General features: G+C 38.5%; 1 protein-coding gene across 1 annotated transcript in view; it reads right to left on the bottom strand.

The window, feature by feature from the left end:
- Window positions 1-13,435, bottom strand: part of LOC139941946 (putative ammonium transporter 2) — a 27,329-nt gene extending 13,894 nt beyond the window's left edge. Inside the window, exons 1-4 of the mRNA XM_071938592.1 lie at window positions 13,407-13,435; window positions 12,240-13,038; window positions 8,855-8,926; window positions 1,119-1,178 (exon numbers count right to left, since the gene is read on the bottom strand). Of these exons, the coding sequence (XP_071794693.1) occupies window positions 1,119-1,178; window positions 8,855-8,926; window positions 12,240-13,003 (896 nt within the window). The 5' untranslated portion in view covers window positions 13,004-13,038; window positions 13,407-13,435. The remainder of the gene's footprint in view (window positions 1-1,118; window positions 1,179-8,854; window positions 8,927-12,239; window positions 13,039-13,406) is intronic.
- Between the last annotated feature and the right edge of the window lie 300 nt (window positions 13,436-13,735).

Below are 13,735 nucleotides of genomic sequence, written 5' to 3'. Positions count from 1 at the left end.
TCCGGATCTTCTTGACCCGGTTAATGGTTATTAAAAAAAACTAATGTGCTACTTAAGTGGTTCTGTAGCATGATGCACTGCACTTAAATATTGACACTATTGGTAATTATCTAAGACCAGTCTGCTCACTTGGTGCATCTCAAAATTTGAGCTCAATCGGTCGTCGAAGTTGCCAGACAATAATGAAAGAAAAAACACAAATTCAAAATCGGAGGTCTCGAAAGAAAATTCTTGGAAAATTACTTCTTTCTCGAAAACTACGTAACTTCAGAGGGAGCCGTTTCTTACAATGCTGTATACTATCAACTAAGGTTGTCTCATAAACTCTATGTTGACTCTACTCACACCACGCGGATGCCGCGTGTGCTTGACCGACTTCTGGGTCATTTTGAAACTGTGTTCCGGGTTTTATGCTCCAGATTGAAATAGGCGTCCGGCCCCATGGAACCCGGAACCTGTGTTAATTCTCACACGGAGCGTTGTTGGATAATACATGGGTAGGTTTTTGTAGAATACAAGGTAAAATAATAGTAAATACATGTATATGAAATATTGATTCATACGATGGTTTAAATTGTACTTGAATCAAGTAGTATAAAGAACTGATTATTTGGCAAAATATAGGCCTGAGTATTTAATAATATAAACTACTTATTTAAAGGGAGGGTAAGCTTTATTTTGGTCTATTGATGACCTAGCTATACGATGCTGTGCAGCTGTTTGTAATGCACACCATTTTGAGAAATGATTCCTTTAAAAAAAAGAATTATATGGTTTTAAAGAGAGATAAATTCACAAACATTTCAATCTGAGAAACGTTTCTAATCGTGCCTTCCAAATTTACGGATTATTGCTCATGTATGGGCGAACCCGCTTTGGATTTTTGACCATCCCAAAAACGCAACTACCTTTTTGAAAAAGAAAAAAATCTCAGTCTTGTTTTATTATATAGGCCCCCTATATCTACATTTAAAGGGAAAACAAGTCATACAGACCCCAAAACCAACGGTATAAAAATTATTTGTTTGTGCCTTAAAAAATGTAGGCGATTTTGCTCGTGGAACCCCCTACCATGGAAGAACAAGAGAATTATAATGATGCAATATTGATGCAATTACCTTAATGCAATAGCAGCTATGCCTCCACCAATAGAAGCAGTTATTGTAGCAGTTGCAGATCTGTTGGTCAGACGTAAATAAAACAAAAACAAAAGACAAACACAGGAAGTTAGATTGGCATCATATCATCATCATAATAATAAATTGAGCACAATATCAAAAAAAAAAAAAATTCTGGACGTATAGAAAAGAAGAAAAAAATATGCAAAATTTTCTTGTTGGTGGATTTGGTTATCCTAAAGAGGTTACCAAACGTTTGCGTTGCATGTTTTTATATCAATTTTACACAATTTTATATTAGGTCATAATGTTTGTGCCACTTCGTTTAAGCTGAAAACACCTTTAACATATTTGTATTCAAAATATGACCCTTTTGTCTGGTCCAAACAGGAAGTTCAAAGTATAAAAACAAGAGAATACATTGAAGGGTATTTTCTTTCTTAATAAAGTACGTTACTTCAGAGGGAGCCGTTTCTCACAATGTTTTCAACAATCAACATCTCTCGATTGATTGTTCCCAAGTAAATTTGTATGCTAATAATTTGTTTTAATAGTAACAAATAGTGTCCAATGCCAAAGCATTACTACACGGAACAGCTTGTGTTGTGTATTGGACAAACTTTAGGGTTCAAGTTGTGACAGCTACGATGTCTCAATGTGCTGATGGTACCATAAACTGTAGCTTTAAAGACACTGGACACTATCGGTAATTGTCAAAGACCAGTCTTCTTACTTGGTGTATCTCAACATATGTACAAAATAACAAACTTGTGAACATTTGAACTCAATTGGTCGTCGAAGTTTTAAGATAATAATGGAAGAAAAAACACCACTGTCACCAGAAGTTGTGTGATCTAACAGATGCAAAATCTTACTGTGGTCTCGAAATCAAATTCGTGGAAAATTACTTCATTCTCGAAAACTACTTCACTTCAGAGGGAGCCGTTTCTCACAATTTTTCATACCATCAACCTCTCCCCATTACTCGTTACAAAGTAAGGTTTTATGCTAATAATTATGTTAAGTAGTTACCAATAGTGTCCACTGCCTGTTGTAGGTCAAACAGCCGGCTCGGGTGATTTGTATTGTCATTTAAACCGTCATAAAATAGTTAACAACGTGTAGCATAATTTGATAGCTCTCAAATTAAATATCTGTATTGGTTTGCATAAATAAAACAACTGCTCGAGGGGCGTTGAAATCAGATGGGCATTTAATGATCAATCTGAAAAGTAGGCCCAACTAATCAATAATTTGAACAATTGGGCTTATTGTGTCAAACACCTGCGTACGATGAGGGAGGAGATTTAACATAAACGCACTTTCTGAACCATAGCCTATAAAGTCATTTGGTGACCCCAATTTGACCTTTCTTCAGATCAAAACAGAAAGTTCAATTAGAAAATGGTCAGTTTATAAACAAAATATGGAAAGGGTACGGTCGACACAAGGGTTCATACACCCTATGGTTTAATGAGAATGAAAGGTACATTGGTTGGGCAGATTAGGTTGACAATCAGTTTTATAGTACGACGCTTAAAGTAAAAAAGGACAAAAATAAGGTCAAAATGTAATGTTTGAGTGATCAAGTTTTCATCGCCTAGTATTTTGGAACGTGGGTAATTATCTGCACACACCTGTCCTGGGAAAAAAACCGCCACACACCGGGGTCGACCCAGGGAAGCTAAACGAACGTACCCTGTATTATTCAAGTTATGATAGCCATACGTTGTCACATCGTTTTAACGTGTGTTTTGACGGTTTGTAAAACTGAGAGTAAAATGTTGTGACAACTTGTAAAATTGAGAGTTTTTGTTTTCGACGACGGATTGTTCTGCGACGGTTATCAAGACTGTACGGCGTCATCTGCGTTTTGATGAAAACGTCAAAGTTTGGCTGAAAACTACTAATACCGTCGCAGTAGAACCATTCGTCGTCGAAAACAAAAACTCTCTACACAAAAGTTGTGAAAATGTATTTTTTCACCATTAATCATCTTGAATGGTTCAAACAGCTGGTTTGGATGGTTTGTATTGTCATTTATTATAGCTAACATTTATTTTTGTTACACCACAAACGTTGTTAGCTTACAATTTAATTGTCTTTATAGGGAGGCATACAATCTATCGAGGAACGCTGCCACCAGATGGGAAATCTGGATAATGATAAATCTGAAAAGTACAAATCAATAATTGCATTAAAAGTGACTTATTGTGTCCAATAGAAGCGCACGATAAGCAAGCAGATTTCAATGTGTTTAAAAATCTAGGCTATACAAAAGAAAAATCTGAACCAAATGTCACAGATTCATCTTTGTTAAATGTTGTAGCTTATGGCACATTTTCAGTTTTTAAGAAAACGTGAATGTTTATACTAATCTATGTCCCTGTTAAAAGCTCATTGAAAATTACATGTCTGTAAACATAGGATTAAACAGGTGCGACCCGGCGCTTGGATACAAGGAAAACAAATTTTGGTAAATTAAAAGAAAACACGTACCTCATCAGAAAATGTGTACTAAAGCATAGTTGGCTTGCCTTTTGGTCGTATGTGCGGCACCTAAATGTAGGCCGAGCCCTAGATGTAGCCCCGACCTAAATGTAGCCCCAAACATGTACCTAAATGCAAGGTCCGGGCTACATCTAGGTACATGTTTGGGGCTACATTTAGGTCAGGCTACATTAAGGGCTCGGGCTACATTTAGGTGCCGCACATGTGTGCAACAGAAATACTCTTTACATAGAAATGGCCGCCACTGTCAGGAGAAGCCCACTGTACAAAATGACGATGAAAGTAAACAAAAATACGTTGCTGTACATGAAAAAAGCCCTAGCCTAAATATAGCCCATAATCATGTAGCCCTCTGTAGCCAATATATCGTATACCTAAATGTGACCCAGACCTGTGAAAATTACATGGAAACAAGGACTAAATTTCACACTCAAAGGAGACAGTTTTGTGGGTGCATTTGATGGCTTGTCTATACTCGGGACCGACAAATAATTATGCGGTTAACTTCGGAAACAAAATAAACACGAAGCGAAATTAAATTATTAAAGAGCCAATAAAGGATGATCTCAATATGTCAACTATTACCTTTTTATGGCCAAATAGACATCGCAGATACAGGTTAATAACAATTTTACTCTCAAATTTGCATTTAGTAATAAATAACTCGAGTCCAAAATGCAGCCGGCCGCGCGGCTTTTTCAGCCGAGAGTCAAAAACGGCTTATCTATTATAATGACCCTGGACGCCAGTGACGATCCCCTATTGGTTTTGAACACAGTTCTCCAGCTTTGGCATTTTCACACCACATAGCCGCCAATGACGTCACGATTCCTTTATCGCGCGGGCTTGTTTGAACCCACGTTTTTCAGAAATTCGGCTTGGAGCGTTCTGGAGAAAATCCCATTTTTACCATGTTTAACGTGAGGTAAGAGACTCGTTATATTTTGTATGTTTCCTGGATGGACTGCAGCTGTTAGAAAACTGTAATATCTATATATTTGAGATCATCCTTTATTGGCTGTTTGAACACATGCACTCAGATCTTGCTGCAGAACTGAAATGCCAAAGAGCATGCACGATATACACTTGCTTTTGAGCACATTATAAGGAGACGAAAAAGCAGGGGATCTAAGAACATGAAGACCTATGATTAGAAAATCCATCAAAAACAGGTTTCACGTTTCACTTATACATCCGAGATTTACTGCAGGGCTATGTTTGGCGTTGATGAAACACTATACCTCATAGGGTGAGTGAACGTGGGAACGTGTTGAAATAGGTTGAATTGACCTAACGGCAGGTTGTCTACTTCACCGATGTCATTCCTTTTCAAATAATTAAACATAATTTTGTTTCTTTCACGCGCATCTGGTTGAGGTTATTTTGTTGCATTTATGACAATAATAAAATACTTGTAATAATTCTTTAGGAGAAATTAATAAGAATACATGTGCAAACATTAAGCACATACACTAAAGATTAACAAAATTATAATCATTTACAAGTATTACAAAACAGAAACAGGGCAACACCAAGTTTTAAAAACCAAGTCAAACCCTATACTCATCAACAGTGAGTCCTAAGCTCACATAAAAATGCTGATAAGGTGAAACATCTAAACATCAGTAGGCCAAGGTTTTCCGGCTACCAGCAACATGGCAGGGGATGGAACATTAAACAATCCGAAACGGATTGTCGCACACTAAAAAATAATACAATTGAGTCATTAAAGCTCTTGGCTCATTTGCGTTTGGGCTGTTTTAGTTTTTCAAGTAATTTGCATGTTCGATTTGAATATTGTCTCATTCAATGACGTGCTTGATCACAAGTAAGCACATATATTTGAACTCCTCACACTATCAAGAAAGTTGAAATATCACATGAGTCGGTTTTGCTTAGTAACATAACAGACGGTGAACACCCATACACAATTCTGATTGGATGTGTATGGCACAATGTTACCATGGTTTGCTCATCTGGAAGTTGCTATGTAAAAGCTTGCATATCATGCTCCAGTAAACTATCCAAAGATATCAACAATTCGGATAACATTTACAGTGCTCCGTAATGATGCCACCCATTAAATTTACATAAGAATCTCAACAAGTCCGATAGCACTTCCAGTGCACCGTAGATAAAAAAAAAAAACGTAATTGGACAACCATACATATTTTGGATAATTATTAATTGCACAGGGAACAATCTCTTAATCAGTTGTCTTACATTGTGTTTCAAATGCTTCCCATGAATTGCACTTGATTGTTTTATAAACTGCTCATGACTGTGTTGTCACAGTCACATCCATTATTTGGTGTGTTTTTCCCCCGTGGAAGTTGACCCCGATTAAAGAAACTGGACACTTTTGGTAACTTAATTTTCAGCATAAAAACTGACTTGGTAACGAGCAATGTAAAAGTGTTGATAGTTAAACACATTTTGAGAAGCGCCCCCTGAACTTACATTATTTTTGAGATAAAGGTAATTTTCTCACTTAATTAATAGACTTCAGCTGAAACCTTATTTTATGCATCTGAAAGCACACAAAGTAATGCAGCAAGGGTGTGTTTTGTGTAACTATTCTCGTGCAACTTTGATGACCAATTGAGCCCAAATGTTCACTGGTTATGTTATGCATATGTTGATACACGTACTGAGAATACTGGTGATAACTATCAAACGTGTCCGGTGCCTTTAAGGCTAAGGGTTGTCTGTTAAGGCATACTTCCCACTCCAGGCTGTGAGTGATATTTCATTTTGCCACCCGGTCATCTCGATAGCTCAGTGTCGCCGTCTTCGTCTCGAGCACTAAATCTATTTTGAACTGCGCGCATTTTTTTCTGTGTGGAATGTAAAGGGGGTAACCTGTCAGCCCAGGAGTAGGTGGTAAAGGCCCCTGGAAAAAAATAGATTGTAGCCCACACCTTGAAGTGGGCTTCGATCAGGCCTTTTGTGTTTTGCGACTTGCATTATTAATAAAAAAGGGAACAAAAATTATATATATATATAAAATTGCCATTCTCAAAAGTTGTCCTGATTATTTTTGAAGCCTTCCCTTTTTAAAATCGGTTTTGAGAGAGAAAGAAAAAAGGAAACATTGGATAGCGCACTACGACTGTACTGACAAATTTGATGTCTAAAAAAATGCAAACCGGGTGGCAATCTCAGTGTGTACACAATCGCTAACCAGGGATCTGCGAGAAAAAAATCTAATCACAAAACTATCATTCCAATTTTCTCATGTCACGGCTTGTTTTTCTTCTTCTTCTTGGTAAATCCAACCCTATCCGATGAGACGGAGATTGGTCTGCTTATTGCTATTGCCGCTCTCCAATGCCGCACGATTATTGCTTTGGGATTAGATGCGTGTTTACACCTGTTGGCTTGTTATTTAGTGCGACGTTGACGTTTTGGGTGTAAGGCAAACAAAATCCGCAAATTAAAAGAAAACACTTCATCAGAAAATGGTTTTCTAGCAGAGTTCGGGTCGTGCATCTGATATTAAGGATCCATTTCTTTTACCGACTAAGCCTGTGAGAGTGTCATGGTTGCCTTTGTGAGGAGGAGCTCGCCATACAAAATGACGATGAAAATGACTTGTGTTTTACCTGAATGTAGCCCGATCTACAGATTGTACCCCATATTGTGTGCAAGCAGTACAGCACATAATCGTACATCTAATTGTAGCCCAGGTCAATATTTAGCCAAAATCGTATACCGAAATATGACTGGGTCTAATTATCCCATATTGTGTACCTTGATGCATCCCATTATCGTATACCTAAATTAAGCCCACTACTAAATAATTGTAAGCATGAAAGTAGCCCAGGAATAAATGTTGCCCATATAGTATACCAGGCCTTAATGTAGCCTAATTATTTATAATGTATACCTTAATGTATCCTTAACCGTACATCTTAACGTATTCCGGGACTAATATCAACCATGATATCGTCGTATAGCTAAATGTAACCCCGTAGTATATACATAGCCCCTGCCTACAAGTAGCTTATGCGTGTGCCTTTATTATGGAGTCCATGCCTAAAATGTAGCCTACGTATTGCACACCTTAATGCAGTCAGACTTAACATAAATGTGGACCAACCCCGAACCTTAGTGTATTTCGTAGCTACCTGGTGTGGATTTCACAAAGAGTTAAGACTAATCTTATCTCGAGTTAGGACGAGTTACCCGTAATTGTCAGAGGAGGCTATTTCTATAGAGACAACTTGGGGTCAACAACCTTTCATTACAGGGAATACTTCGTCAGTTCACTTGGTGCTTTTTTTCCTGTCATCGTCTTCCTAAGAGAATTCTCTGGTGGCTTTTCTCCCACATCACTTACCGGAGAATCCTAAGCCTCAAACCCAGCATAAATAAATAATAAATAATAAACAATGTTTTGCTATCAGCGGCAATTGAAATGTTGATTTTTTTTTTATCGCTTAGAACAAAGATCGTATACCGTAAATAAATGCTGGAGATGGACAACATTACCTCTATCTAATGTAAGAAAGTAAACGTACAACACGTGCGCCTTTTTGGTGAGCAGCAGTTTTGCTATAGCATGGCAGCAATGGTTATTGTCTGCACCGTATGCTGCATTTAAAGAGTTGATAAATGAAATGGCATCCATTATAGTGTAGTGGTGAAACGTCACTGATAAATTTGTGAGTTTGTTTTCAATTTTTCATCCATATTGGAACTGGAAAAATTTACCTGTTTGCTATAAGGCGTCAATTTCACACTTCACATAACAGCAAGCGTAGTCTATTTGCACCTTTTGGCGCCATAGGTTCTTTGGCTTAGACTGCTCTAATGTGCGTGTAAATTAGTTCGTGTGGCATGGCCAATATTGTATTGTTTCCAGTTCAATTCCATTATATATTTATTCCCTGTCGGCCGATTTAAGCTGCCATGAATCTGCACTGCGAATATTATAATGATTCAGTGTTGAAGGTGTCGTAAAAAGTGACAATCTAGTCTTATTTTAATCATTTTTTTTAAGGACAACTTTGACTAGATAAATGACTACTGCTTGTCGCAAAGGTGCAATACTAGGAATGGTTGACCCACATCCAGTAACGTATAAACACTCGTAGCCCTACCCATTGAACCGTGTGTGATTGCGTTCACGCCAGTTAGTACCACAACATCAACACCACGGGGGAGGGGAACTACATGGGCAATTAAACTGTACATGTGCAAAATAACATCAACTTGCATACCTTGAAGCTAATACCCACTTGTTCTGGGAGATGCCGTACGTACTGCCGCAGTTGAAACCCAGCCAACCCCACCTGTTAAAATAATAAGAGACACAGAGAGAGGGAGGAATAGAAAAACAAGTTCCAAATGTTAACGTACATGAAGTCCAGGAGAAAAAATTAAAGATCGTACAGCTAGAATAGTCACGTAAAATATCTGCCCCTGTTTATTGAATGCTGATAGTTTGTGAATATCAATCATTTTAAATTGAAGCCAGCTTCGTGGTTTTCCATGCAGTGGTTTAATTTACAATGCTGAAGGTAAACCGTACCGGCATTGTAGTTCTACACTGCAAATACTGGGTTGTTAAAATTGACACCATGGGTCTGTCACAAAGATACCGTAATAGAATCAAAACCATAAGACAAACTTCTGCCAACACAATTACGTTGATATGTTGACATCAAATGATGGTGAAAAATTTACTATCTGGAACCCTTTTCAGATTGTGTATTCCAACAATAATGGATCATTCTTCCTGATCGACTTAACCGCTTGGATGATCTCAAAAACGTTACTGAGTCTTTTGAAATAAAATTTCACAGATTGGTCTAAGCTTTCGATCCAAACCGGTCCTTCTTGTCAGAGGTACACGTCTATATTTATATAGGGTTAAAACAATTGGGCGGTTACACAAACCACATTGCATACCTTCCCTTTAAAGACCTTGGCACTATTGGTAATTGTCAAAGACCAGTCTTCTCACTTGAGTCTATCTCAACATCATGCGTACAATAATAACCTGTGAAAATTTGAGCTCAAATTTATCGTCGAAGTAGCGAAATAATAATGAAGGATAAAAACACCCTTGTCAAACGAAGTTGTGTGCTGTCAGATGCTTGATTTCGAGACTTCAAAATCAAATTCTCAGGTCTGAACCATCTCTAACAGATTCATGTATTATTCAATTGACTATTATGATGGGACTTGTTTGTGTTAACTTTGCCCATCTCCAAAATCAAATGCCTTAGGTATATGCGTTCGTGTGAATATTATTGCAAGCCCGGCTTTGAAATAACCACCAAGAAATGTGATCTCATGTGTCAGTAAAAACAACGAAGACTTTTATCGAGAACTATTGCCGGGAATTCAGAGCACGTTTGTGTCGGGGCTTGTTATTACCCGGTCACAGGTAACTGGTGTGATTGTGTCTTTGATGATAGATGCATGGAATGCTGCCACACAGTCGGAGTATGTCTTAAAGACACTGGACACCTTTTTGTAATAAAGACCAGTATTCAAACTTGGTGTATCTCAACATATGCATAAAATAAAATAAACCCGTGAAAAATAATACTCAATTGGTTATCGAACTTGCAAAAGAAAAAAAGAAAAAAACACCCTTGTTACACGCGTGCTTTCAGATGCCTTAAAAACGCCCGAAGTCTTTGAATAACTGAGTGAGAAATACCTCTTTCTCAAAATCTACGTTACTTCAGAGGGAGCCGTTTACTCACAATGTTTTATTGTATACACAACTCGTCACTGCTGATTATCATATAAGTTGTTGTGCTTAAAATTGTTTTCTGTAATTACATATTATTGTCCAGTGCATTTGGATGTTTTTAGGGCAATCGCCTTTGGAAAACCAAAAACGGGGGCAAGTTCGGGCAGCGACCATTTTTGTCAATCACTAGTCAATGTTCTATGGCATACCTATGCATGGATAATACTACCTGGGTACCAGGCAAAATCACCAAATGGTCGACTCGAGTCCCTCACTCATACTTGAGACAGGTAGAATAACAGCCAATGTCAGCCATTTTGAAAATTTAGAAAATTTTCGTTTTATTTGAATACCTTTTTGTTTTGAAAAGGACAATTAATATGCGAGGGTTTTAAGCCAGGGTTTTATACATTTTTCGTGATATGCCACTCATATATAAAATTTCATGCTTGTAGCATTAAAGGAAACACGTTGGCTCGGATTGGGCTAGTTGGTCTTGAAAAACGGTTGAAACAGTTTGTTGTGAAATGCAAACGATTAGAAAAAAGATAATTTAGAAGTAGAAAATAATGATCCTACGGCATGGCTGACAACAAGTAAACACCTTTTAAGTTTGGCGTTATAACACGCTATTAGGGCGATATAACACCTATTTTACGGCGTTATAATTGCACGGTTTCAATTTCCGTCGCGAAGAAACAGCCGACCATGTTAGTACGCGACGTACATGGAAAACCGTGCAACTATTCTACTTTTAACACATCTTTCTATCATATGCATTTTATAACAAATACGGTTACAAACACTTTTCAAAGACCAACTCGTCCGATCCAAGGAACGTGTTCCTTTAAACTCCCAATGTTCCCCGTAACCATCTTACTCTAACAATCTCGTAATTTGAAACAAATAAATAACAATGCCGGTTAGTTATAGTTCAAACAAGGAAATAGACAAGGAAATAATTTTCATAATGATCAATGAATATTGGTGGACAGGGTGAACGACATGGGTTAATTAATAAACATCACATCAGAAAGTGGAATAATAATAAGCGGACCCTTTTTTCAACTCGCAAGTAGAGTGCTAATGAGGGCGCTAGCCATAAAGCTGGTGGTAATGCATTTTTAAAATGGCGCAACAAACTTAAGTGTTGGGATACTATTTTGCATTTGAAGAAACAGTTCACTTCAAAGTACTACGGTTGTGGAAAAGGATATAACTTTTTATCCCAGAAGTTTGAATATAAAACGCTTCTCAGATCGTGTAATCTATGTTGGCCCTGAAAGGACATTGAACATAATGTATTTACGTGAATATTGACGTCAATATTCATGGGACATCATTCACCCTGGAGTTTCAGCGATATCTCCGAAACACGACCACCATTTGAAATGCAAAGTTCATTGGTAAATTGTATGTATCCAAATCCATTATTGTATAGGATTAAGCCGAAGAAATTACAATGCATTTAATGTCTTCGCGGTAGGATGGTTGGAAAAACCTGCCCGTTGTCATGGATACAACGTATTAGCATACCTTTTGTCCGAAATTGTTCTGAAATATCATCCGCGACGGTCTCAAGATCAGAGGTAAAGCAAACACGTATTCGTTTTTAATAAGGCAGTGCAATTGATCCTGACCATCTCTAGCTATAAGATAAGCCACTAAGCATGTGCTGTACTCTGTGTCCTTTGCATAACGCACGAGTAAGAGGTGAAGTGCCCCTCTCTATCCCCAGCATGAGTTTTCAATGACATGCCTCGGAATGTTCAAGACATAAATCATCTTGAAAAGATACAAATTGAATTTAACTGAGTTGTTTACACGTCAAGTATAAAAAAAAAAAAAAAAAAAAAAAAAAAAAAAAAAAAAAAATCTTCATATATAGCTTTACTTACCAAAGCATGAACATTCCAAATATAGTATTGGTAGGTGAGCCCATAGCTGGTGTCTGTGCACCAGGTTCAAATCGACCAGTCCTCGGCTTCAACATTATCGTCGCTATTAAACCCGTGACTCCTCCCACAAGATGCACTGCCCCCGCCCCAGCTATATCAACCACGCCCATGTTCTTCAACCACCCAGCGCAGTCCCACATCCAATGGGCGGGGAAGCAATATACCAGCGTGTTAAGGAATGAAAAGAGAATATACGCCTCGAGTTTGGTTCTCTCTGCCATGGCACCACTGACGATCGTGGTGGCTGTCGTCGCAAACGACGCATGGAAGAAGAAATGCGAGAAGAGCTCCCCGAATTTATCCGGGTCGCTCTCGTCCACGAAGAACTCCCCAACGGCCACGAAGGGGTTGTTCGAGGCGTGGTCACTGCCGCGTTTATCGAAGCTCAGCCCGTACCCGAACATCCAGTAGGAGATACCACCGAACAGAACATCCACGGCATTCTTTACCATGATGTTGACTTCATTCTTCTGCGAGACGCTGCCGGATTCGAGGAGCCCGAACCCGGACTGCATCGTGAAGATGATGAAGGCACTGGTGAGGACCCACGTTGCGTCGTCCCAGGGTGTCTGCATGTAGACTGGGTCCCCATATGGTACGTGGGTCGAGTTCTCCAGCGAGGCAGGTAGCTCGGGAAACGTCCTCAACTCCGATGGGTTGGGAGTGGGGACCGCGTGAGAGAGATTGGGGCACGATACGGACATAATATCCGGTTAGATTGAAATCCGTGATTCGAAATCTATAGGGAGAGAAACACAAAAACAGGTCACACATTAACCACTATGCTATCGTTGAGTTGAATGATTTACGTACGAGTTGTCTTAGGAACGTTTTTCTCCGCTACAGTATTAATCAAAGACATACGACAAGTTTGAAGAGGATGCATTGCTAAACATTAACTCAGCCGGTGACATTGACAAGCAGAAAAAAACGAGAAAAAAAAATTTTCCCGCGCGAATCACTCAAGCATTCCTGCGTTACTACCGACAAGAAAACATTTGTAACTGTTTACACTGGATGGTTTCTGCCCAATTTTGCCTGTAATTCCACGACTCTTGAATAAATTGCACTAAAACCAAGATAATTCTCTACTCTCTTAAAACTTACCAAATTGAATTAGGTTTGTTTGGCTGAACAGGAAACGCTTTCAGTGTGTGGCAGCAACTGCATCTGATAGTCCATGACTGTTGCATTTCGTCCAAAGAGCACGTTTACCTGAATTGCATGTTTCATTATTTGACGAACCCAACGGCTGTTCTGTGTTCAACATGCCGAAAAACAGAATTTTTTTTTTATTCAGGGGGTTCGGAAAGTTGGAAACAGTGGTTGAATTTAAGGGCATGGAGTAAGGGGCGTGCGCGATTCATGTGCAACCGAAAGGTTAAAATGGATTTATATTAATAATTGTTATGTTTTTAATTCAATTTCTGCTCATT

Source organism: Asterias amurensis, chromosome 9 (assembly GCF_032118995.1).
Source record: "Asterias amurensis chromosome 9, ASM3211899v1".
Classification (NCBI taxonomy): domain Eukaryota; kingdom Metazoa; phylum Echinodermata; class Asteroidea; order Forcipulatida; family Asteriidae; genus Asterias; species Asterias amurensis.
This window is presented reverse-complemented; position numbering and strand designations above follow the sequence as displayed.